The 23,321-nt window shown below is 42.2% G+C and overlaps 1 protein-coding gene across 1 annotated transcript in view; it reads right to left on the bottom strand.

Annotated features, from left to right (window-relative positions):
- P3H3 (prolyl 3-hydroxylase 3) overlaps positions 1 to 23,321 on the bottom strand; it is a 34,817-nt gene extending 11,496 nt beyond the window's left edge. Inside the window, exons 1-11 of the mRNA XM_060762610.2 lie at positions 22,705 to 23,321; positions 21,110 to 21,262; positions 19,668 to 19,857; positions 18,450 to 18,581; positions 18,224 to 18,357; positions 13,595 to 13,684; positions 12,311 to 12,363; positions 12,068 to 12,126; positions 4,107 to 4,231; positions 3,893 to 3,988; positions 1,401 to 1,551 (exon numbers count right to left, since the gene is read on the bottom strand). Coding sequence (XP_060618593.2) covers positions 1,401 to 1,551; positions 3,893 to 3,988; positions 4,107 to 4,231; positions 12,068 to 12,126; positions 12,311 to 12,363; positions 13,595 to 13,684; positions 18,224 to 18,357; positions 18,450 to 18,581; positions 19,668 to 19,857; positions 21,110 to 21,262; positions 22,705 to 23,157 — 1,636 coding nt within the window. The 5' untranslated portion in view covers positions 23,158 to 23,321. The remainder of the gene's footprint in view (positions 1 to 1,400; positions 1,552 to 3,892; positions 3,989 to 4,106; positions 4,232 to 12,067; positions 12,127 to 12,310; positions 12,364 to 13,594; positions 13,685 to 18,223; positions 18,358 to 18,449; positions 18,582 to 19,667; positions 19,858 to 21,109; positions 21,263 to 22,704) is intronic.

Here is a 23,321-nt window from a genome sequence, read left to right as displayed (position 1 = left end):
AGTCATCTGATGGGAATGGGGATGCTGTTCATGAAGATGTTCCTGAAGGGAATGAGGATGATGGTTTGTTTCCTGGGCCTAGTTTTAGGGATGTGGGACCAGAATGCAGTTCAGTTGATGGCTTAGAAGGCCTGTGTTGCTGCAAAGGGAATCTCAAGGTCTTGAGCCTGGGAGAACTCAGAGCTGCAGTCCCAGGGTCAGTTATCTCAGGTGCAGATTTTAATGAAGCCTTGAACAGACAAAGAGCTTTTAGCCAGCAGAGACAAACAAATCAGAAACTAAGGCGCTCAGCCAGATAAGAGCAGAAGCTAGTAGAGAAAACAAAACTAAGGAAAAATCTGTTCCTAGCTGTTTGGGAAACAAAGTAGATATATAGTGCCAAGTACGGAGTCTAGCTTCAGACGAAGCAACACTGGATTTACAAATAACTCTCCATGCCATGTTCCTGGACCTTGGCCTTCGTTTGATTCCTTTTTAAGTGCCTCTGCTGTTGGTTTTGCCTTTGAAATCAAGCCTCTAGTTTAACGGATTTTCTTGGATTGTTTATCTGTGGATTTATTGCTCTTTTTACTTCCTAATCAATTGGATTTGCCTTTTTACTGTGCATTACTTTTATTGCTTTGGCTTTTACTATCTTCAACAAACTGCTTGCTATTTTAACTCAACTGTGTGGTGTTCAGAGTCAGAGGGAATCCTGTTCTGGGGTACAACACTACACTGCCATATAATCTAGTTCAATCTTCATTGTGAAACTGCATTATATGGCAATGTAGATCCAAGCCAAGTTACACTTTTACCACAGAAACACCATAGATCTCCAGTGACCTCCTTCTCAGAAGTGGAGCTCCCGAATCTTCTCATCACTTGTAAGAGAGGTGTAGGTATTTCATATGATGGAACCACACCTACACTCAGCCTTCTAGATTAATTTGTCTGCATTGTTTGCATCACTTTAAAGAAATCAATTAATTGCTCATTTTGCAGCAGTCAATTTATCACCTATTACTTATTACAGACTTACACTGTAGGAATTTTTGTGTGTGTCAGGAGCGACTTGAGAAACTGCAAGGCACTTTTGTTTTGAGAGAATTGGCTGTCTGCAAGGACGTTGCTCAGAGGTTGCCCTGATGTTTTACCATCACGTGGAAGGCTTCTCTCATATCCCTCATGGGAAGCTGGAGCTCACAGATGGGTGCTCACCCTGTCCTCCGGATTTGAATTTTTGACTTTCGGTCAGCAGTCCTGCCAGCTCAAGGGTTTAACCCATTACACCATTGGGGGCTCCACTGTAGTAGTTCAGAACATGGCATTTAATGATAAGGAATACTCTTCAATACTGTGGAGTACTTATGCTCAAGCCCTGAATATGTATAGAGAAAGCTCAATAAGGAGTGCCTTACCTTCTGCAGCTGTGCGACACACAAGATGGGTGAATGAAAAATGAAGGTCTCTCCCAGGAGTGAAATAGGATTCTACTATCTTCCTGGATTTTTCACTGGCTTGCAGAAGCAACTTAGCATCCCTCCAGTTCACAGCACCTTCCTCTGCCAGCTAGAAGAGAAAATGCAACACCAACACACATTATTGATAAATATTGTCTCATTTAGAAAGGACTGATTTGCATCAAGATCCAGGAACACACTTGTAATGGTGGAAGAGGAAAAAAGAGAAGGCAGCATGCAGCAGAATATGGTGAAAGTGGGTGGCTTCCTTCATTTTTCATCATATCATAAATCATATCCTAGTGTCCCAAGGGTGGAGTGTTGGTGGTGGGTCTGTAAGTGACTATGGAGCCCTATTCTGGATCCACATGGTCTTTCACAATGAGGACATAAGATTTCCAGATGGAAGGCAGTCCTGACAAGGATTTGCTTGATGTGCCTCTTTCCTCTTGGCACATGTCTTCCTTTTCCCCTCTATTTGTGCCTTCCCAAAATGCAAAGTACAGTTGATTTTGGGATCCAGTTTTTAATACAGTAGTTAAGTGTTGTGTTTTTGTTTCTGTTTTGAATTAACCCTTTACCTTTAAGGCAGTGGTTCTCAACCTGTGGGTCCCCAGATGTTTTGGCCTACAACTCCAAGACATCCCAGCCAGTTTACCAGCTGTTAGGATTTCGGGGAGTTGAAGGCCAAAACATCTGGCAACCCACAGGTTGGGAACTACTGTTTTAAGGTCCCAATGAAGGGAGAGAGGAAAGTGTTATGGTTCCTCCTCTTTTTCCTAGTTGCCTCCTTTTCCTACCTGCAAAGCTAGTTTCTTGTTTGACCTTGCATTGAAAGCCCAACTATCTACCAGATTCCTTGATCAGCGCAATGTTTTGCAGGTTTTCCTCCTTCTATACAACTGGTCACCCTCTAAAACTGCAGAGAGGGCCCAAAGGTTAAAGGTAACACAAGGGATCTCCCATAGCTCTTCATGAAATCAGGGATGAAGCACCAACACTTACAAGACTCTGTGTGCAACCAAGCAAAGGCAAAAGCAGAGAAGAAGGACAGGAATCTCCACTAGCAAGAGAGAGACAGTCACACCTATGCCCTGTGAAAGAACAAAACACACTTGCAAGCCGATGCATGGAACATACCCCATGCCATGCAAAATACTGTGTCACATATGCCCTCAGATTATTTTTCTCCCAGGCTCTTCCTTGGTCCTCACATTCATGCCATTCAATGATGTTGGACTAACATTTAGAATCATTGAGTTGCAAGAGACCTCATGGGCCATCCAGTTCAACCCCCTGCCAAGAAGCAGTAAAATCGCTTTCAAAGCACCCCCGACAGATAGCCATTTGTTCTTTTAAAGTTTCCCATCATTATTCGTTTTGTCCTCTGCTCATCCATGCTTGTGCCCCACCCCCAAGGGCTTCTATTATTGCACATCTTTCAATCCAAATGTCCCCAAATGTTCCATGCAAATATCACAACAAGCCCTTTTTAAAGGACAAAGTGTTCCAAACAAATGCCTTGCTGTTTCTTTCAGCAAAGTTGATGATCACATCTGGAACTTCAAACACGGAAAAATGTCTTCAAGGGGCATTTTGATTTAGAACAGTGGTTCCCAGCCATTTTTTTTGACCAGGGACCACTTTGATAAGCATCACTCTCCAACATTAGTACCAAAAGGGTTACGGATCCATTTTTGGTCAACTTTACATTTGGTTTCATTATTTTGGGTGCTTATTCAGAAATTTGCATTGCATAGACCACATCAGCTCTAGTTTTTGATACAGAACATATGCCATCCAGTAGTCATCATCCACTCGCTTGCATAAAACCATATTTAATAATCTAGAGCTGATGTGGTCTATCCAATGCAATATTCTGAACCAGCACCCCAAATAACCCCAGGAACAAGCCTAAAAATAAAAACAAGGTGCCCCCGCTTCCAGGAACCACAAAGAACAGCTCCGCTCAGGGGGAGGGAGGGAGGGAGGAGGAGGGGGAGGAGGAGCCATCATGAGGCTTGTTGTTGTGCCTTTTTTGGGTAGTCAGCCTCTCCCCTCCCGACATCCCCGTTGCCTTGGCACTATAAGAGGGTTTTGCGAGACCAGTCGCTCTCGTTGCAACAGTGTAGTAATGCTGAGGCCGCGAACCATATTTTAGTACTTGGGGACCACTAGTGGTCCATGGACCACAGGTTGGAACCACTGATTTAGAGTATGTTCCTGCCCTCAAAAGTGGGTTGGGGAAGAATCGTGTTTACATGTCTGCATCTATAAATGTCTACAGACACACCACTTTCAATTTTCAACATGTATTTTCTTTCCAATTTAATTCCTTTTAAGTCTGGGTGTAGTTTGGGGCTCTCAATTACCGCTGGGAAGCACCAATGAAAAACCCTGCACCTTGAGGACTAGGAACAGACCCATACTGGAACCATCAAGACATGTACCTGCAAAGCCTTTAATACTGTTAAGCCTTCAAATCTCTCATGCGGGGTGTGAGGTGAACGCCTACCACGATAGCCATCTCCTGTTCCTCCAGCTGCCTGAAACAAGAGGGAACAAATTAGGGAACCATAAGGCTCTTGTCTCCCTTTCCTTTGGTCAGTTGTGCCTGTTGGAGCTGGGGGTGCTGCATATGTGCTGTCTGTCCCTTGTCCTCACCTTAGCCAAACGGAGGATGTCTTTGCATTCAGATTCGGTCAGCACCCTGTCCAAGACGACCCTCTGAGAACCATTGAGTTGTTGGGAATCCATGGTAATTGTGATGCCCTCAAAGGGAAGTAGCTCTGGGAAAAATAAATAGAGCAAAGTGATGCAGCAGAATGGAGGGATGGACATGTTCACACACGAAAGTTTAGTTGTAATAAAGGAGGTCACATAATTGCTACGGCTGAATAGTGTGAGCCCAGCATGTGTTCTAGGGCCCTTCCAGACAGGCCCTATATCCCAGGACCTGATCCCTTGTTTTCTGCTTTAAACTGGATTATATGAGTCCACACTGCCAGATAATCTGGGATAAGACAAAAACCTGGGATTAGACCCTGGGATATAGGACCTGTCTGGAAGGGCCCTTAGACAATGCCTGTTATCATATGAATCCTATGAATGAACATTTTCTGTATAGATTTTTTCCAAAATATTTTTTCAGAGAATTTTTTTAAAAAATGGATTATGAAATATTTTCTTTTAGAATGAGGAACATTTAAGGTAAGTCAGCTTTCTATTCATGCACCCACATTATTTCTAAAAACTAGGATTGTTTTGTTTTTTTAAACAAAACAAGTTGCTACAAGTTGCTTCCGGTTGCATGAATTGTGATGATTTGCTACAATACATGGTTTTATTTTAAAAAAGTGTTCCTAGTGGGTGTTAGAAACAATATCATACGAAAGCTGACTGGCACAACCTGGGGATCACAACCAGACATAGTGATGGTATCTGCCCTTGTGCTTTGCTACTCTGCTGTTGAGTACGCATGCCCAGTGTGGAACACATCTCACTATGCTAAAACAGTGGATGTGGCTCTTAATGAGACATGTCGCATTATCACAGGATGTCTATGCCCCACACCACTGGAGAAATTACACTGTTTAGCCGATATTGCACCACCTGACATCTGTCGGGAAGTAGCAGCCAATAATGAAAGGACCAAGGCAGTGACATCTCCAGCCCATCCTCTGTTCTGATATCAGCCAGCATGCCAATGCCTTAAATCAAGATCTACAGAGATACTCAAAGGAACACCTCAGCAAGCAAGAGTCCAAAAGTGGCAGGCTAAAACCCAGAATCTCAAACCATGGCTTATACCAAATGAGAGATTTCTTCCTGGGCACACAGAAGACTGGGAGGCTTGGAATGTGCTGAACAGATTGCACTCTGGTACCATGAGATGCAGAGCCAATCTTAAGAAATGCGGTCACAAAGTGGAGTCCTCGACATGCAAGTGTGAAAAGCAATCCACAGGGCACTTACCACAATGCAACCTGAGCCCTGCCACATGCACATTGGAGAACCTCCTTATAGCAACACCAGAGGCACTCCAAGTGGCTTATAAAAACTGGACATTATAATGTAATGTCAAGTTTTTAAATGTCGTGGTTTTTAAATACGTTACAACTGTACCCTTGGTTCGCTTTGGAGATCATAAATAAAATCACAATTAATATCCTTGGTTTCTTTTTCTAAATTCTTGCGATAGGAATAAATTCATTCTGTTTGCTTGCCACTATGGGGACTAGGATAGAGACTACAGTTTGTGTGTATTATGTTGATCATTCTTCCATTTTTAATTGCCTTTGCCTGCTTCTAACAAACCAGCAAAAACCAACGTTCCTCACAATCCACGGCTGTGTGGACCCTCTGTAAACAATAAAAAAAGGAAATTTTGAGCAACCTAGATCCTGGATTCCCAAGAGACATCATGTAATACACCATCAAACATGCTCTGTTGGGTGGGGGACTCTTGGGAAGGAAAGTCTGCCTTTGCATGAATATAGCACACACACATAAATACAAACAAACATTGCCGCCACAAGGGAGCAGCTGAATCTGCAGGCACATCTGAGGGCCCAGAGAGAGGCTTGCCAAAAATAGCAGAGAATCATCTAATTCTCCATCACTTTTATTTCCCACTTGATATCTGCAACTTCACTGTGTAGAAACAGCCTCTGAGTCCACCTGATTCAACGATTTATTCAAAACTACTGGGACTTCAAAGGACTTCCCTTTGAACTACTGCCAAATCCTAAATCCTGTATGTCCTAGTCTCTGGAGCATCAGGAAATAGGTTTACCTCTCCTCAACATGGGATCCTTTTCAAATATTTCAACGTGGCTCTCATGTCCCCTCTCAACCTTATATTCTGCTAGCTAAGCATACCCAGCTCCCTAAGCCATTCCTCATAGGGGTTGACTTCCAGGCCTGTGGCCATTTTGGTCACCTTCCTCTGGACATGTTCCAGCTCGTCAATATCTCTCTTGGAATTGTGGTGCCCAGAAATGGACACATTATTCCAGGTGGGATTCTGACTAAAGCAGAATAGATATACTTCCTTTAATCTAGACAACATGCATACTGGTGTTTTAGCTGCTGTATTATTATTATTGGAATCCCTGGTGGCATGGTGGGTTAAAGCTCTGAGCTGCAGAATTTGCTGACTGAAAGGTTGGCGGTTCGAATCCAGAGAGAGGAGTGAGCTTCCACTGTTAGTCCCAGCTTCTGTCAACCTAGCAGCTCGAAAACATGCAAATGTGAGTAGATCAATATGTACCTCTTTGGCAGGAAGGTAACAGTGCTCCATGCAGTCATGCTGGCCACATGACCTTGGAGTTGTCTACGGACAATGCCGGCTCTTTGGATTATAAATGGAGATGAGCACTACCCCCCCCCCCCAGCAACGGACATGACTAGACTTAATATCAAGGGGAAACCTTGACATTTGGGAGTTATAGTTGCTGGGATTTACATTTCACCTACAATCAAAGAGCATTTGAACCTCACCAATGACAGAATTGGGCCAAACTTCCCACACAGCACCCCAATGACCAACAGAAAATACTGTGTTTTCTGGTGATCTTTGGAGGCCCCTCTAACACCCCCTTACAACTCTGCCCAGGGATTCCGACCCCCATCTTGAGAAACACTAGTATAAGAGGATGGGGTCATACAAATAGCCTGTATTCCACACTTTAAAATATCTTTATTAAACAAGGAGTAAAAATAAGTACACATAAGGGAAACACATGAGTTATATAATGAATGCACAACTACAAAAGAATACTAAACCACAAACTAAAAGAGGAAGGGGTACAAAAACATGACTTCCAACCATTCCAACCCGACAGTTGATGCTAATAATTATACTTTTCTCCAACTTTCTTAAATTTCAGCATAACAAAGATCTACTTTTACTTGTATTTAACATCTACTAATCTTCCAATCCAAATACTGACAACCTCCCACAATGGTATGCAATTAATACTTGCCAGTCATACTTGAATTTAGTTAGTAAATTTGCTTTGATCAAATTCATCAGTTTATCCATTCCTCCCAAAACATACATTTTCAATAGCCAATCCTCTTGTGACAGAATAGCTATGTCTTTCTATTTCTGTTTAGTTTTCTGACAGGTAATCATACATTGCAAAATTCTTCCATGTCTTTTAGCATTCTGATCATCCAACAATCTCAAAAGGAAGGGTTCTGGTTCAGTTGAATTATACTACTGTATATTTCAAAAGGTCCTCCATGAAACAATGTATCTCAATCCGACTGCATATGATAAAATGTACCTTCTTTGTCATTATACTCCCAACAATTATTAGAGGAACCCTGACATATCCGAGCATCCCCTGTGCAACATCTTTGCAGACGGCCAATTATCTCACTCCAGAAGCTACTTGCACTACTGACCGAAAGGTCATGAGTTTGAAGCCAGCCAGGGTCAAAGTGAGCTTCTGACCAATTTGTGTAGCTTGCTGTTGACCTTTGCAGCCCGAAAAACAGCATCTGTCAAATAGGAAATTTAGGTACCGTGTATGTAGTCTAATTTAACTAATTTACAATGCCATAAAAATCTCCAGCAAGCATGCAAAGAATAAGGAAATACTTCATCAGTGTCAAAAATGGACAGTGTAGCAACAGCTCCCCTGGTGGCCAGAATACCCACATCAAAAAGCTGGAATTTTAAGTAGCCTCTGTGTGTCTGTCTATATATGTTGTGTGTCTATGGCATTGAATGTTTGCCATGTATATGTACATTGTAATCTACCTCGAGTCCCCTGCGGGGTGAGAAGGACGGAATATAAATACTGTAAATAAGTAAGTTGCTCCTGTCACGAAAAAAAATCTTATTCATGCAGTGGCCCCAATAGATCTTTTTTATTATTTTTACCCTCTCTAGCATATCTGAATTCATTTTGCACTTGAGTTTTTCTGACTTTCTCCTTAGACACGCAGGCTATAGTCCATCTTCATGAAACCACAGACCGAGGTCTAAGAAGCCAAATTGTTCCTGGCAGGACCATCTGCAGAGCCAGTTGTCCACCTCCATTATTACTTTCTCTCTTCCTGGGCCATATCCTTCAGCAGGGAGGAGGCAATATATGCATCGAAGTCCTTCAGTTTCCTACTCAGAGCCCCATAATCCCTTGTGATATTCTGAAGGCTATGCTTTGAGGTGCCATGGTTCCCACATGGACCAAAATGAAGTCCAACAGTGACAAATGCAAGATGCTCCACTTAAGTAGAAAAAAATGAAATGCAAAGATACAGAATGGAGGACAGCTGGCTTGAGAGCAGTACACATGAAAAAGATCTTGGGGTCCTTGCAGACAACAAGTTAAACATGAGCCAACAATGTGATGTGGTGGCAAAAAAAGCCAACGGGATTTTGACCTTCATCAATAGGAGTATAGTGTCTAGATCCAGGGAAGTCCTGCTACCCCTCTATTCTGCCTTGGTTAGACCACATCTGGAATACTGTGTCCAATTCTGGGCACCACAATTGAAGGGAGATGTTGACAAGCTGGAATGTGTTCAGAGGAGGGCAACTAAAATGATCAAGGGCCTGGAGAGCTGTTCAGCAGTCAGCAGTGGAACTCTCTAACCCGAAGTGTGGTGGAGGCTCCTTCTTTGGAGGCTTTTAAACAGAGGCTGGGTGGCCATCTGTCAGGGGTGCTTTGAATGCCATTTTCCAACTTCTTGGCAGGGGGTTGGACTGGATGGCCCATGGGGTCTCTTCCAACTCTATGATTCTATGATTCTAAGGTGTGAGTGGACATGGTTAGTTTTGTCAACTTCTATGTCAGAACACCTTTGGTCCTTCTGGTGTGTTGGACTTCAATTCCAAGAAGTCCCAGCCAGCTTTCCAGCTGTCAGGAATTGTGGGAGCTGAAGTCCAAAACCCATGGAGGACCAAAAGTTGAGAACCACTGTTCTATTTTACATCATAGTCTTTTGCTCCAGGGAGACAGCACCACTCTCAAGCCATCCTGTCAGGCTCACAAACCAGTGCTGCTATTCTATTCTCCACTGCAGTAATTCCACTAACACCACTAAATGTTTCCTTTGGGGATTGACAGGGGCCATTCCATGTGCTGAATCTTCCAAGATCATTTACACATTCTCTGATGACTGATACTGTTGCTCTTGCATCTGTTCCTTATCATTTTTGTAGAATCATACTTACAGAACGACCATTGGTCCTTCTGTGTTTCACATTCCCCCAAATGTCAACCCATTTGGAGACTGACTTCCCCCTCAACCATGTCTAGGACATTCCATTCTGTGAATTCCAAAGACAGCAGCATACATTGAAAAGGACCAGTTATGGCTGTCTAGATAAAGGAGGATCCAGAGAGCTTCATGCTCCCTATTATGCTTAAGCTGTTGGATCTTCTTTTCCAAACAAAGCCAACTTGCACTTGCTGCAGGTGTAGTTGCCCACATCCTCCAAGAAGAACACAAACATACTACAGCTGTTGCAGGTGACGACAGCGCCTCTCTCAACATCCGTATTCAACAATTTTAAGCTTTCCCTGTCAAAACTCACTCACTCAGCACGGATGCAAATTGCCTGTGGGTCTTGACTGTTAGTGGAGCTGTTGCTAAACTCTTACTAATATGATTGCTCACACCACAAGGGACATACCACTACAGCTCAAAGACTGATCATGAAAGACAAAGCTCTGTCCCCAAGCAAGTCAGCAACACAGCAGCAGCCCTGTCTCTTTAGTGCATGTGCTCAGGGAGCGCACACAGTGAAAACAAACAAAAGCCCCTAGACAAGCCTAGGAATCGAAGATGACCTCCCCCAAACCACTCTATCTTCTGCCCTCACTTCAGAGATAAAATCAGCTCTTTAGCCAGCCTTTAGCTGCCAGTTTGCTACCGAACACAATTCAAAGTGTTGGCTTTAGCCTATAAAGCCCTAAATGGTTCTGGCCCAGTTTACCTGTCTGAACTTATCTCCCTCTATGAACCATCTCGGAGATTAATATCATCTGGGGAGGCCCTGCTCTCAGTCCTGCCTCCGTCACAAGTGAGGTTGATGGGGACGAGAGACAGGGCCTCCTCAGTGGTGGCTCCTCGGATCTGGAACTCCCTCCCCAGCAAAAATAGATTAGCCCCCTCCCTGCTGGCCTTTAGAAAGAAAACAAAGATGTGGTTGTGGGGCCATGCCTTTGGCCAGTAAAATAATGCAGTGCAAATAATAATTAGAAAAGATGTGCAATGACAATAGGAATGACCACGGTATACAATTTTTGGATTATGCGATTTTAATATTTACCCTAGTATGTTTTTAATGCTTTTTAAATGCTTAGATGTTGTTTATGTCTCATGTTTAATGGCTTTATTTATTTATTTCCCATATTTATACCCCACTCTTCTCGCCCCAAGTGGGACTCAGAGCAGCTTATAGATTGACCACTTCAGTGCCATATTGCAATACAAAAATATATAAAATATAACACATTAAACATCAACAAAATAAACATACACATACATAAACTGTTTTAATGATTTAATGTATCATTATTTATTTATTTACGACATTTATATGCCGCCCTTCTCGCCCCGAAAGGGACTCAGAGCGGCTTACAAGATATATATACATACAATATATTAGTACAGTATCAGTATTAATTATTACTGTATTGTATTATACAATTACATTGCAATATTATTAATAATATTACATGTAATATAAATATATAACTATAATGTCATATTATTATCATTCATATTATATTGCATTACATTATATTATTATAAATATTATATGTATATAAAATATATTATATTACATTATATTATATTATTAACATAGCACAGGAGACAAGGTCTTATATGTTAATGTTTAGTTATTATGATTTTATTAGTCCATATGTATGTTGTAAACCGCCTTGAGTTCTCCCCTGGAGTGAATTAATATATACATAAATTTTGAATAAATAGTAAATAAATAAAATAAAATAAAATAAAATAAAATAAAATAGTAAAGAGTAGAGACATCAGACTGGCAACAAAGATCCGCCTAGTCAAAGCCATGGTATTCCCTGTAGTAACCTACGGATGTGAGAGCTGGACCTTAGGGAAGGCTGAGTGAAGGAAGATCGATGCTTTTGAGCTGTGGTGTTGGAGGAAAGTGCTGAGAGTGCCTTGGACTGCGAGAAGATCCAACCAGTCTATCCTCCAGGAAATAAAGCCCGACTGCTCACTGGAAGGAAGGATACTAGAGACAAAGTTGAAGTACTTTGGCCACATCATGAGGAGACAGCAAAGCCTAGAGAAGATAGTTATGCTGGAGAAAGTGGAAGGCAAAAGGAAGAGGGGCCGACCAAGGGCAAGATGGATGGATGGCATCCTTGAAGTGACTGGACTGACCTTGAAGGAGCTGGGGGTGGTGACGGCCGACAGGGAGCTCTGGAGTGGGCTGGTCCATGAGGTCACGAAGAGTCGGAGATGACTGAACGAATGAACAACAACAAGTAAATAAATAAATAAATACATTTTGAAGAAGTTTTGGATTTACCTTGCCAAGTGAGACAGGAAAGTGAAATGGTGAAATTCTCACCATTCTCCTAAGCCTATTACCAGGAGCTCTTCTTTTGGCTACTCACCCTTCTGACCCTGGTGTCCCATATCTGGAGTCTTCACATGTTGCTTCTCTTGATCTTCCCTAGATGTTAAAAAACAAACACAGAGCAACAGAAGCTCAACAACAAAAGAAAGCCATAAGTTCCAATCTTTGCTTCTATTTAATTGTTAGTTTGCCCACTCCCCACACAGATTCTGAACCACTGCTATTCTTCAAGCCATGATTACACACAAACTATGTAATAAATTGTTGCTGTGGACCTTACTTGTATTTTTCCTTTATGCTTTCAGGGATAATTTCCTCAGGAGTCCAGGATTCCTAAAAATAAAATAAAATTTTATTTTCTATGACACAAGAGCACTCTACACTGTGCAAGAGTCCAAGATCCTATGTAACCAGCAGTTCACCTCCTCCTGCTCATCACAGTCTAGAGCAGTTTTTCTCAACCTGTGGGTCTCCAGAAGTTTTGGACTTCAACTCCCAGAAATCCTAACAGATGGTAAACGAGCTGGGATTTCTGGGAGTTGTAGGCCAAAACACCCAAGAACCCACAGGTTGAGAACCACTGCTCTAGGAAAATGTATCAACATTCACTCTAAGGCCTCATATACAGATTATCTGCTTTGAACTGGATTAAATGGAAGTGTAGAAGGACCTAAGTCTCAGCTAGTTCTCACATTTTAGGGTTCTTTGTGGGGCCAGAGCAGCCCAAGAGACTTCACTACCTCCCTTTGGCGCTTTAGGGGTGGCTGGTGCAAGGTGTCAATAGTTCAGCCCCTTCTTAGAAAATCCCCATTCCCCCAACTTCGAGAATTTGTGAGAATGCTTGAAACAGCTCTCTAGAAGCTCCCTGATTTAGATAGACATAACTGGCTCTTTTTCAATATCGGCTGTTACCTTTGGAATGCCCTACCCCATAGAAACCTTGCTCATATTAAGGTAAAGGTTTCCCCTTGACATTAAGTCTATTCATGTCCAGCTCTGAGAGGTGGTGCTCATCTCCATTTCTAATCCGAAGAGCTGGCATTGTCTGTAGATGCCTCCGAGGTCATGTGGCCAGCATGGCTGCATGGAGCGCTGTTACTTTCCTGCTGAAGCGGTACCTATTGATCTACTTACATTAGCATGCTTTTGAACTGCTAGGTTGGCAGAAGCTGGGGCTAACAGTGGGAGCTCACCCTACTCATAATACAGGCTAAAATAACATTGCCTTCCCTGATGTCTATTTAGTTTGCTTTGCTGTTTTTGTCTCAGGTCTGTTTTTACTGTTGTGTTGTTTTTTGGTTCCAGTCTATTAGGTCACCATGCATACATCTTGTAAATCTCCGACACCTCAAAATAGAGAGTAATTTGAAAAAGCTTGAAATATCTTTAAGACAGAAGTTCTTCCCATTTCACTTATTTCAGGCACCAGAATAGGAGGGGAAAAAGAGGTCATGCATAAAATGCTTTGTCAAAGCGAGTTTCCTTGAGGAATAAAATGAATAAATCACTGTGATGCAATGAGGTCACAAGGAACTCATCTCCGGAGAAGATTATGGCTACTTACAGGGTCATTAAAACTCTCGCCAAGGTGCTCCACTGCATAGTAAATCAATTTCTTCTCGAGAAGAGATCGCTGCACATAAAGATGAATGGTCTGCAGGTGAAATGAAGCTATTAAATTAACACCAAAACCTATATTGCAAAGTTGTTCCAGTTTAGCTTGCTTAACTAAAAAGACTCTGCCAATAAATACGGTCAGCCAGCCTTAAAGCGGGCAACTGTCACTGGCTCTAGGTCAAGTTACTTGTTTACATTAAATACATGGTTCAGATTTGTTTATTGTTTATTTTTAAACACTCTGAGAAGGGAAAGGAAAGAGAGGAAAGGAAAGGGAGAAGAGAGAGGGGAGGGAGAGGGAAAGGGAGAGGGAACTGGAGATGGATGCGTTAATGAACAGGCTGCGGGATAGTGGCGCAGATGGAGAGAGCTTTATCTCTAGCTCCATCTCCTGCAGCCTCAATGAATCAACTCAGTCCTCGCCTATGGAAGGAACCTATTAACATTTAGCACCTTCAGGAAAATTGGAGCTGTGGTAGGAGGTTATTTTAAATGGAAGTGAGTATTTGTCTCCCCTCTAATAGTCGAATGCTTTACTTTATCCTCCTCTGCCATTCTCTCCCTCTCTTATAATAAAGGCCATGAATATCACTTATTACTGAAAAATTTTGTGGTTTTATGGGGTGACCAAGAAATAATGGAATATGCTGGTACTTTCTGGTAAACCTGGAGACCAATTTACATTTCAGTAGTGCAGTGTTTCTCAATCTTCCTAATGCTGCGATCCCTTAATTCAGTTCCTCAGGTTGTGGTGACCCTCAACTATAAAATTATTTTTGCTACTACTTCATAACTGTAATTTTGCTACTGTTATGAATCATAATGTAAATATCTGATATGCGGGCTGTATTTCCATTCACTGGCCCAAATTTGGCACAAATACCTGATATGCTCAAATCTGAATACTGGTGGGGTTGGAGCGGGATTGCTTTTGTCATTTGGGATTTATAGTTCACATACAATCAAAGAGCATTCTAAATTCCACTAACAATGGAATTGAACCAAACTTGGCACACAGAACTCCCATGACCAAGAGAAAATACTGGAAGGGTTTGGTGGGCATTGACCTTGAGGTTTGGAGTTGTGGTTCACTTACATCCAGAGAGCACTGTGGACTCAAACAATGATAGATCTGGACCAAACTTGGCATGAATACTCAATGTGCCCAAATTTGAACACTGGTGGAGCTTGGGAAAAATAGAGCTTGACATTTGGGAGTTGTAGTTGCTGGGATTTATAGTTCACCTACAATAAAAAAGCATTCTGACCCCCACCAATGTTAGAATTGGGCCAAACTTTCCACACTGCACCCCCATGACTAACAGAAAATACTGTGTTTTCTCATGGTGTTTGGCAACTCCTCTGGCACCCCCTGGCGACCCCCTTAGGGGTCCCGACCCCCATGTTGAGAAACACTGCATTAGTGTGTCGGCTACAGCATGCAAGCGTGTAAAACGAATGTACCGAGTCAATGTGAAATAAGCAATACATAAATTATCTATTTTTAATATATATAAATGAATGTTGTAGTTCAGCAACCAGAGGCTGATGGTTTAACTGATGATTTAGAGAGGATTGTGAGCTTTCCTCTGGCACAAATTGATGGTCCATCAAGTCTGGGAAATGATGGTTCTCTCTGTGAGAAAACTGGCTGGGAAAGAGCAGGGCCTCAAGGACATTCAGGGGAGTCAGAAGTAGCAACAGCAGATAAGGAATCGAGTAAAGAGCTGAGTGATAAGGAGGGTTTCTTTGGACTTGTAAGGATCAGCCTATTTTCAAAACTTCCTTCCTTTATCCTTTTGAACATATTTATTTGATTCTAAGACACCATCACCTGTAAGATGTGCTTATCGCCAACAGAAAAAATAGTTAGCTAGCTATAGTACTGTATGTCTTCAATTCTGAGATGCTACCAATTGTAAGATGCATCCTAATGTCAGTACCAACAAAAAAGTAAGATACACCTGTGATTCTAAGACACACTACATTTTTAGAAATGTTTATATAAGAAAAAAAGTTTGTCTTGGAACTGAAAAAAAAACAGTGTATATAAAAGTGTATATGATCTAAAACACACCTTATTTTAGAGATTTTATATGGGGGGTATGTCTTATAACTGAATAAATACAGGCAGTTCTTGAGATACACACATCTGACTTATATCTGGTTTATGGTTAAGAACGAGGGTGAGAGAACAGGAAGTGAGAGAAATCTACCCTCAGGGAGGGAAATTCACTCCTAAAAGAGTGATCATGGGGAAAAGATGTCTCCACTGAACCTTTATCACCAATCCTTGTTTCCACAACAAGACAACATTTTCAAAATCACAGGTAGAGAAAGCGAGGATAAATCTTTTGAACAGCGGCACAGACAGCAAAACACACACAAATGGTTACAGGGTGTTAACCCTTCTCTATGCCATCCAAAACGATAAATCGGCTGGAGCTACACTTAAAATGTACCAGTTCTGACTTACATACAAATTCAACTTCAGAACAGACCTACAGAACCTATCTTGTTTCATAACCTGGGGACTGCCTGTACAAGTCATTTTCATCCCTTCATAAAAGTTAAAAATAAAACAAACTCTAGAGAAGTTGAAAAATTTTCTCTTTTTGAAGTGTTCTAATGTTGAAGTTTTTAAAAGCAAAGACAGTCGAAGAAACCATGAAAATGAACAAAATCTGGCTACCTGTATAAAAAAAACCTCTTAAAATTACAACAGCACAACAGAGAGGAAACAATCAAGGACATCTAATCACCTCTCATCAAAAGTTTGCTCTAGGCACTGTCAGGCCATTATATGCTAATCAAGGTGGTCAGTTGAAACATTCACACCTAGCTCCAGCAGACAAGAATCCTTTGTCTCACCCTGGTCATTCCACAGATATATAAACCCTTTTTCCTAGTTCCAACAGACCTCACTACCTCTGAGGATACTTGCCATAGATGCAGGCGAAACGTCAGGAGAGAATGCCTCTAGACCATGGCCATATAGCCCGAAAAAACCTACAACAACCCAGTCGAAGACAGGTTTAAAGTTCTCCAATGACATGCTGGTCCCGATCTGCATACTGGGGTTGCAGAGGCTTAGAAAAGAAGGTGCCAAATTCCTGAGATCTGTGGGCCTCAGAAAACACCTGAAATACTGGAGATTGAAATACTCACTTTTAAAATATGTTATTTCTGTTCAATATGTAGGGTGGCTTCAGTCTGTAAAAACAGCCTTGGAGGACTTACAATGTTCACAGACCATATACATCCTTTATCTCTTTTAGCATGAAGAAAAAAGATGATTGACGCATGCTGTATGTTTACAATAGTGTCTAGTTCCATTCATGCCTTTGTTTGTGTTTGTATTTGATTGTAAAGGCACATGTAGGCAAAATGTATGTATGAACCATCTAGGACCTTAAGGGGAGGCCCTGCTCTCGTTACCGCCTTCATCACAAGTACGTTTGGCGGAGATGAGAGACAGAGCTTTCTTAGTGGTGGCCCCTTGGCTGTGAAACGCCCTCCCTATAGAAATTAGATTGGCCACTTCCCTTTTAACATTCCAGAAAAAAGTCAAGACGTGGCTTTTTGAACAAGCATTTCTAAATGCAGAGTAACTGACATAGGAAAACTGAACAACAACAATTAGACTGGACAACATTTTTAACAAGGCAACACTGAATTTATGTTTTATTGATATGTTTAAGTTTTATCATATGTTATGTTTTTAATTGTATTTATGATATTGTAAGCATTGAATTTTACCCTGTTAACCATCTCGAGTCGCCTACGGGCTGAGAAAGGCGGTATACAAATACAGTAAACAGATAAATAAATAAATAAATAAATAAATAAATAAATACATAAAATGTCATAATCTGCTCTGAGTCCCCTAGGGGAGAAGGATGGAACATAAATAGTGTATTATTATTATTATTATTATTATTATTATGTATTCAAAATGAAATGCTCCTTTTCAGCCTTGTATTTTGCATTTTGGGGGAATCTGAATAAGTCGTGGAAACTTACTGCAGATCAGGATCCAGGGGAGGTTCAGTAAAATGATCAGCTGACAGGTAAGCACACCTGGGCACAATGGGAAATTTGTAATAATATTCTGGATGTGCAAAAATATTACTGTATTTCTTCAAGAAACACTTTCCCCCCTATATAAACATTTCTAAAACTGCAATGCGTCTTAGGATCACAGGCATATCTTATGTATTTTTGTTGTTGTTGTTGGGTTTGAAATTAGTCCATATATACAAAACTGATCGCGTCTTATGACTAAAGAAATACAATATATTGGAGTGGTTCTCAACTTGTGATTCCCCAGGTGTTTTGGTTTACAACTCCCAGAAATCCCAGCCAGTTTACTAGCGGATAGGATTTCTGGGAGTTGAAGGCCAAAACATCTGGGGATCCACAGATTGAGAACCACTGATACATTGGCTGATATAGAGCAGTGGTTCTCAAACTATGCTCCTCCAGATGTCCAAAACACCTTGAGGAGCACAGTTTGAGAACCACTGATATAGAGAAAACTGACATCATTTCGAAATGCATAGAGGGATGCTGGCACCTTTCTGGCTGCAACGGTTGCTTCTTCTCCCATCTCTGCTTGGAACCGTTTCAGTTTTCCAAGCATCCCTTCATCTGACGGGTAGAAGAGCAAGTAGGTAGCTGCACATTCCGCAGCAGCAGCGTGATTCCCAACTAAAAGAGGGAAGGTTGACTTGGTCACTATAACGGCCCCATCGGCCTCTCCACCTCCGTGCTCCTTCTCAGCAAAAGCTGTTCTTGCCTACCTTTGTCATAAGCAAACTGCAGCAAATCAAAATGGGATGGGATAAAGTCTTCTGTGGAAGATACCCTCCCTGGTTTGGTGGCAATGCTGAGGATGCACTCCTGCCTGCACTTCAAGACCTGGATGTAATGGGCTAGAAGGCAGAAAAGAAGAAAGATCAGGAGTGAAGATGGAGAGAAATATCAGATGACATGGCTGCACTTTCAGCACAGCATCTATCTCAGGCATGAGCAAGCTTTGGCCCTCCAGGTATTTTGGACTTGAACTCCCATAATTCCCAACAGCCGGTAGGCTGTTAGGAATTATGGGAGTTGAAGTCCAAAATACCTGGAGGGCCGAAGTTTGCCCATGCCTGATCTATGTGCTTCTGCACATCATTTCTGTAGATGTCTCCTTTTTCAAATAAATGCCTTCTCCACAGAAGGCAAACGCCATCAATATTCATACATTTCCAGTACTTCTGATTTCACTATCCAAATTCCGACCACAATTTTCAATTTATAGGAACCTAATAAATGGGAGCAGTAAATGTAGCAAGTTATGGGGGGTTATTTTTGCTATACAAAATGAACAATAAGCAGAAAGAAGTTGGATAAAAATGTAATACAATATAATACTAATAATATGATATTATAATTATATATTTTATAGTACATGCAATATTACTAATAATATTACGATATAATGGTATAGTACAATATAGTAATATATAATACTGATATTGTACTATGATAATAATGAGAAGACAGGAAAGCTTAGAGAAGACAATGATGCTGGGGAAATGGAAGGAAAAAGGAAGAGGGGCCGACCAAGGGTAAGATGGATGGATGTATCCTTGATGTGACTGGATTGACTCTGAAGGAGCTGGGGGTGGTGACAGCCAACAGGGAGCTCTGGCATGGGCTGGTTTATGAGGTCACATCAAAGCTGCACTGAGTCCTCTTCAGGGCAAGAAGGGTGGAGTATAAATATAGTAAATAAATAAAGAAGAGTACATATTTCTAGATTTCTCATGTCAAGTTTAGATAGGCCCACAGGTACTGCTTCTTTGTAAATACCAGGCCACAATTTGAGTATTTAATGGAGAGCACTCATCATTAAAATGAACAGAAGTGCATACCTTTCCTCAATTTAGGACCTTTTGGTCTTTAAAAACAACACAAGCACCCCTGTCCAACTCCACTGTAGTTATAACATGCAAGAAGACTTTTGATTCTACCTGCAATGGCTTCGTAAAGGCCAAGCTGGGCCTCCTGCTCTTTCTCCTCCTCTTCATTGTGAGGTCCTTCACAAAGAGCCCTGCAATCCTCCAGTGCCAGCAGCCCCTCTCTGAGCGATTCCTCCAGCTTTACCACTGCCTGCTCATAGTCATCCAGACTGTAATGATGTACTCCGGCTTCATATGCCACCTGTAGGGCAAGGTCATGCCATCAATGTGTTAGGTGTATTCCCCCCATCATGTTGAGCTCATCCCCTGTATTTCCGGAAGAACTCCTTTTTTATTCCTCCCTTGCCCTTCAGAAAACCAATTTCACAAAGCCAAAATAAAAGCTGTAGCTTGATGTAATTCAAATATTTTAAGGCTAAGCAGAATATGATTTGGTGTAGACCAGGCATGGACAAATTTCAGTCCTCCGGGTATTTTGGACTTCAAAAACGGCTGTTAGGAATTGTGGGAGTTGAAGTCCAAAACACCTGGAGGGTGGAAGTTTTCCCATGCCTGGCCTAGACCAATGGAAATCAATGGGAATAATTTTAGTAGTGGCTAATAAGTTCAATTCATTTTCATGGATCTATTCCAAGTAGGACTAATGTTGAATTTAATAGGACCGTGCTATTGCTTTTCTGTTGTAAGCAAGATTATGGGTTGAAAACCAGCTAAGAAGTTGATTTCACAAAAATAAATATGACTAGAACTCCCTGGCTGTTCCTCAAAGCAAATACTGTATATACTCAAGAATAAGCCTAGTTTTTCAGCCCTTTTTTGTAGGCTGAAAAAGTCCCCCTTGGCTTATACTCGACTCAAGGTTATTTATTATTTTACTCTGTTACTATGATTATTTTTATTACATTTATTATTATTTTTCTATTTATTATTACATTTATCATTTTACTCTACTTATTATTATTACATTTATCTTATTGTTGTTATGGTTACATTTATTATTTTGCTCTATTATTACTGTTATTATTATATTTCCATTATTTTACCCTATTATTATTATTAGTAGTAGTAGTAGTAGTAGTACATTTATTATTTTACTCTCTGTATAATTACTGGAAGAATACGTAAACACATTTACATTGAAGAAGGTTAGAGTAATGGTTTAACCATAGTTGGACAATCTTACCTTAAATTACAGTTTTATGTAAATATTCAAAAACATTTAACCTATGGATGCCTCAATTAATGTAATTGAAATGTACTGGTAGTTGCTACATTTCCCACCCTCGGCTTATACTCAAGTCAAACCATTTTCACAGTTTTTTGTAGTAAAATTAGGTGCCTCGGCTTATCTTCAGGTTGGCTTATACTTGAGTATATATGGTAATGTTTTCGAGTGCCTCTTATTGAAGTAGTGTCCCATTTGATCTGTTTACTTCTTAGATTGTGACCACATTACACATGTAGTTGTGGGTGATCTTTTTTATCTTTCTTACCCAATGTGGCAAGGCCTCAAGGTCCCGAAAGCTTTCTGCTTTCACCCCTGCCATACGCTGGTACTTCTCTATGTCTTCGCGCATCTGTAAGTGCTGTGGGTTGGCCACAAAGAAGGTGTGAGCTGAAGATACTGCTTCATCCAATCTCTTAAGCTGTAGGAATGAAACAGTCCATTTAGAAGCAGTTCTCCATTGCAAGAACGCCATCCTAGTTTGAGGAGGTTGGGAACAAGGAAAGGAGACTACCCAAAATTCATGCTTGGACTCAGTTTTTACAATGATCAGAGAGACAGAAAGTGAGGGAAAATCTTCTGAACAGGGATGTTAACCCTTTCCATGCTATGCAAAGCATGCATTTTTGTGTGTATATATGTTTGTGTGCATATGTGTGTATACACACACAGCTGGAGGTAAACTTTAAAAATGTACCTGATCCAGCTTACATACAAATTCAACTTAAGAACAAGCCTACAGAACCTATCTTTTGTTTGTATCTTGGAAACTGTTTGTAAATCATATTTAATAACAATTTGCGGGATTTTTTCCAACCCCAACAAGTAGCATCAGATGGCCACCTCACTGGGTGGGTCTACACCAACCCCAAATTTCAGGGCCAGTCTGGCATGGCGTACCTTGGATCATCCCCTGTATGAGTCACACAGGCATCCCTGCATGACTCATACTGAGTTCTAACTGCCCAGCTTTGCTGAATGTGGTTCGCTGCCAATGTATGGCCATCTCAACCGATTTCTGGTCACGACACAGGTTCTACCTGTCCACCATCACTTGGAGTTTTTGTTTTTTTGTGTGAGGAGCAACTTGAGAAACTACAAGTCACTTCTGGTATGAGAGAATTGGCCATCTGCAAGGATGTTGCCCAAGGGACACCTGGATGTTTGATGTTTTGCCATCTTTGTGGGAGGCTTCTCTCATGTCCCCGCATGGGGAGCTGGAGCTGACAGAGGGAGTTCAACCTGCTCTCCCCAGATTCGAACCACTGACCTGTTGCTTTATCCCATTACAACACTGGGGGGCTCCACCTGGAGTGAAAAAACATCTGTGGAGACACCTTTTCTCCAAATATATCTGTGGAATAATGTCCAGGGTGGGAGAAAGAACTCTTCTCTGTTGGAGGCAAGTGCGAATGTTGCAATTGGCCACCTTGATTGGCATCAAATGGCCTTGCAGCTTCAAAGCCTGGCTGGTTGCTGCCTGGAGGGGGGAAAAACTTCTGTGGAGACACCTTTTCTCTAAATATATCTGTGGAATAATGTCCAGGGTGGGAGAAAGAACACTTCTCTGTTGGAGGCAAGTGTGAATGTTGCAATTGGCCACCTTGATTGGTATCAAATGGCTTTGCAGCTTCAAAGCCTGGCTGGTTATGGCCTGGAGGGGGGATAAGCTTCTGTGGAGACACCTTTTCCCCATGATAATAACTTTTTCTGGAGTGAATTTCCCTTCCTGGGGGTAGATTTTCCTCCCTTCTAGTTGTTTCAGCCCTATTTTTGGCTGTAAGTCGGGTGTTTCTAACTCGGGGCACTGCCAGCCTGGGAAAGGATGTCCCCAACCCGGTGGAGGACGGGGGAGGGTCTCACCTTGAAGAAGGCCACTTGGAGGTAGTTGTAGGGCTCCCGCTGGTGGAAGTCCCGCTGGACCTCGGGGCTGGCGCGGTGGAGGGAGGGCTGCCCGCTCAGCTGGCGCCCCAGGCACTCTTCCAGGCACTCGGCCCGGAGCAGCACGCGCTCGAAGAAGCCGGCCTCCCAGGGCTCATGCGCGGGGGGCCCGGGGCCCGGCGCGCGCCCTGCCCCGAAGCGGGCCTCGTCCTGGCAGCCCCGCTGGCAGCCCCGGCGCGCGCCCAGGAGCCGCGCGTGGCTGTGCAAAGAGCGCTGGAGCAGCTCCGCCGCGCGCGGCCAGTCCCCCGAGAAGTAGGCCCGCACCCCGTCCGCGTAGAGCAGGTCGAAGGGCCGCAGCGGGTCAGCAGCACCCACAGCCCACGTAGGCAGAGGCAGCAGCAGGAGGAAGGGGAGGGAAGCCCAAGAGGCAGGCATGGCCGGGAAAGAGAGAGAGAAAGAAAGAAAGAGGGAGAGAGAAAGATGGGAGGATGCTAGGAAAGAAAGCCCTGCAAGGATGGAGAGGGGGCCTGGCCGGAGGGGCGCCCCTGCAGGAGGGAAGCGGACACACGACACTTTGGAGCTCTAGCTCAAACTCTGTG

This window comes from Anolis sagrei, chromosome 2, assembly GCF_037176765.1.
Source record: "Anolis sagrei isolate rAnoSag1 chromosome 2, rAnoSag1.mat, whole genome shotgun sequence".
NCBI lineage: Eukaryota > Metazoa > Chordata > Lepidosauria > Squamata > Dactyloidae > Anolis > Anolis sagrei.
Note: the sequence above shows the minus strand (reverse complement) of the source record. Positions and strands in the feature narration are given on the sequence as shown.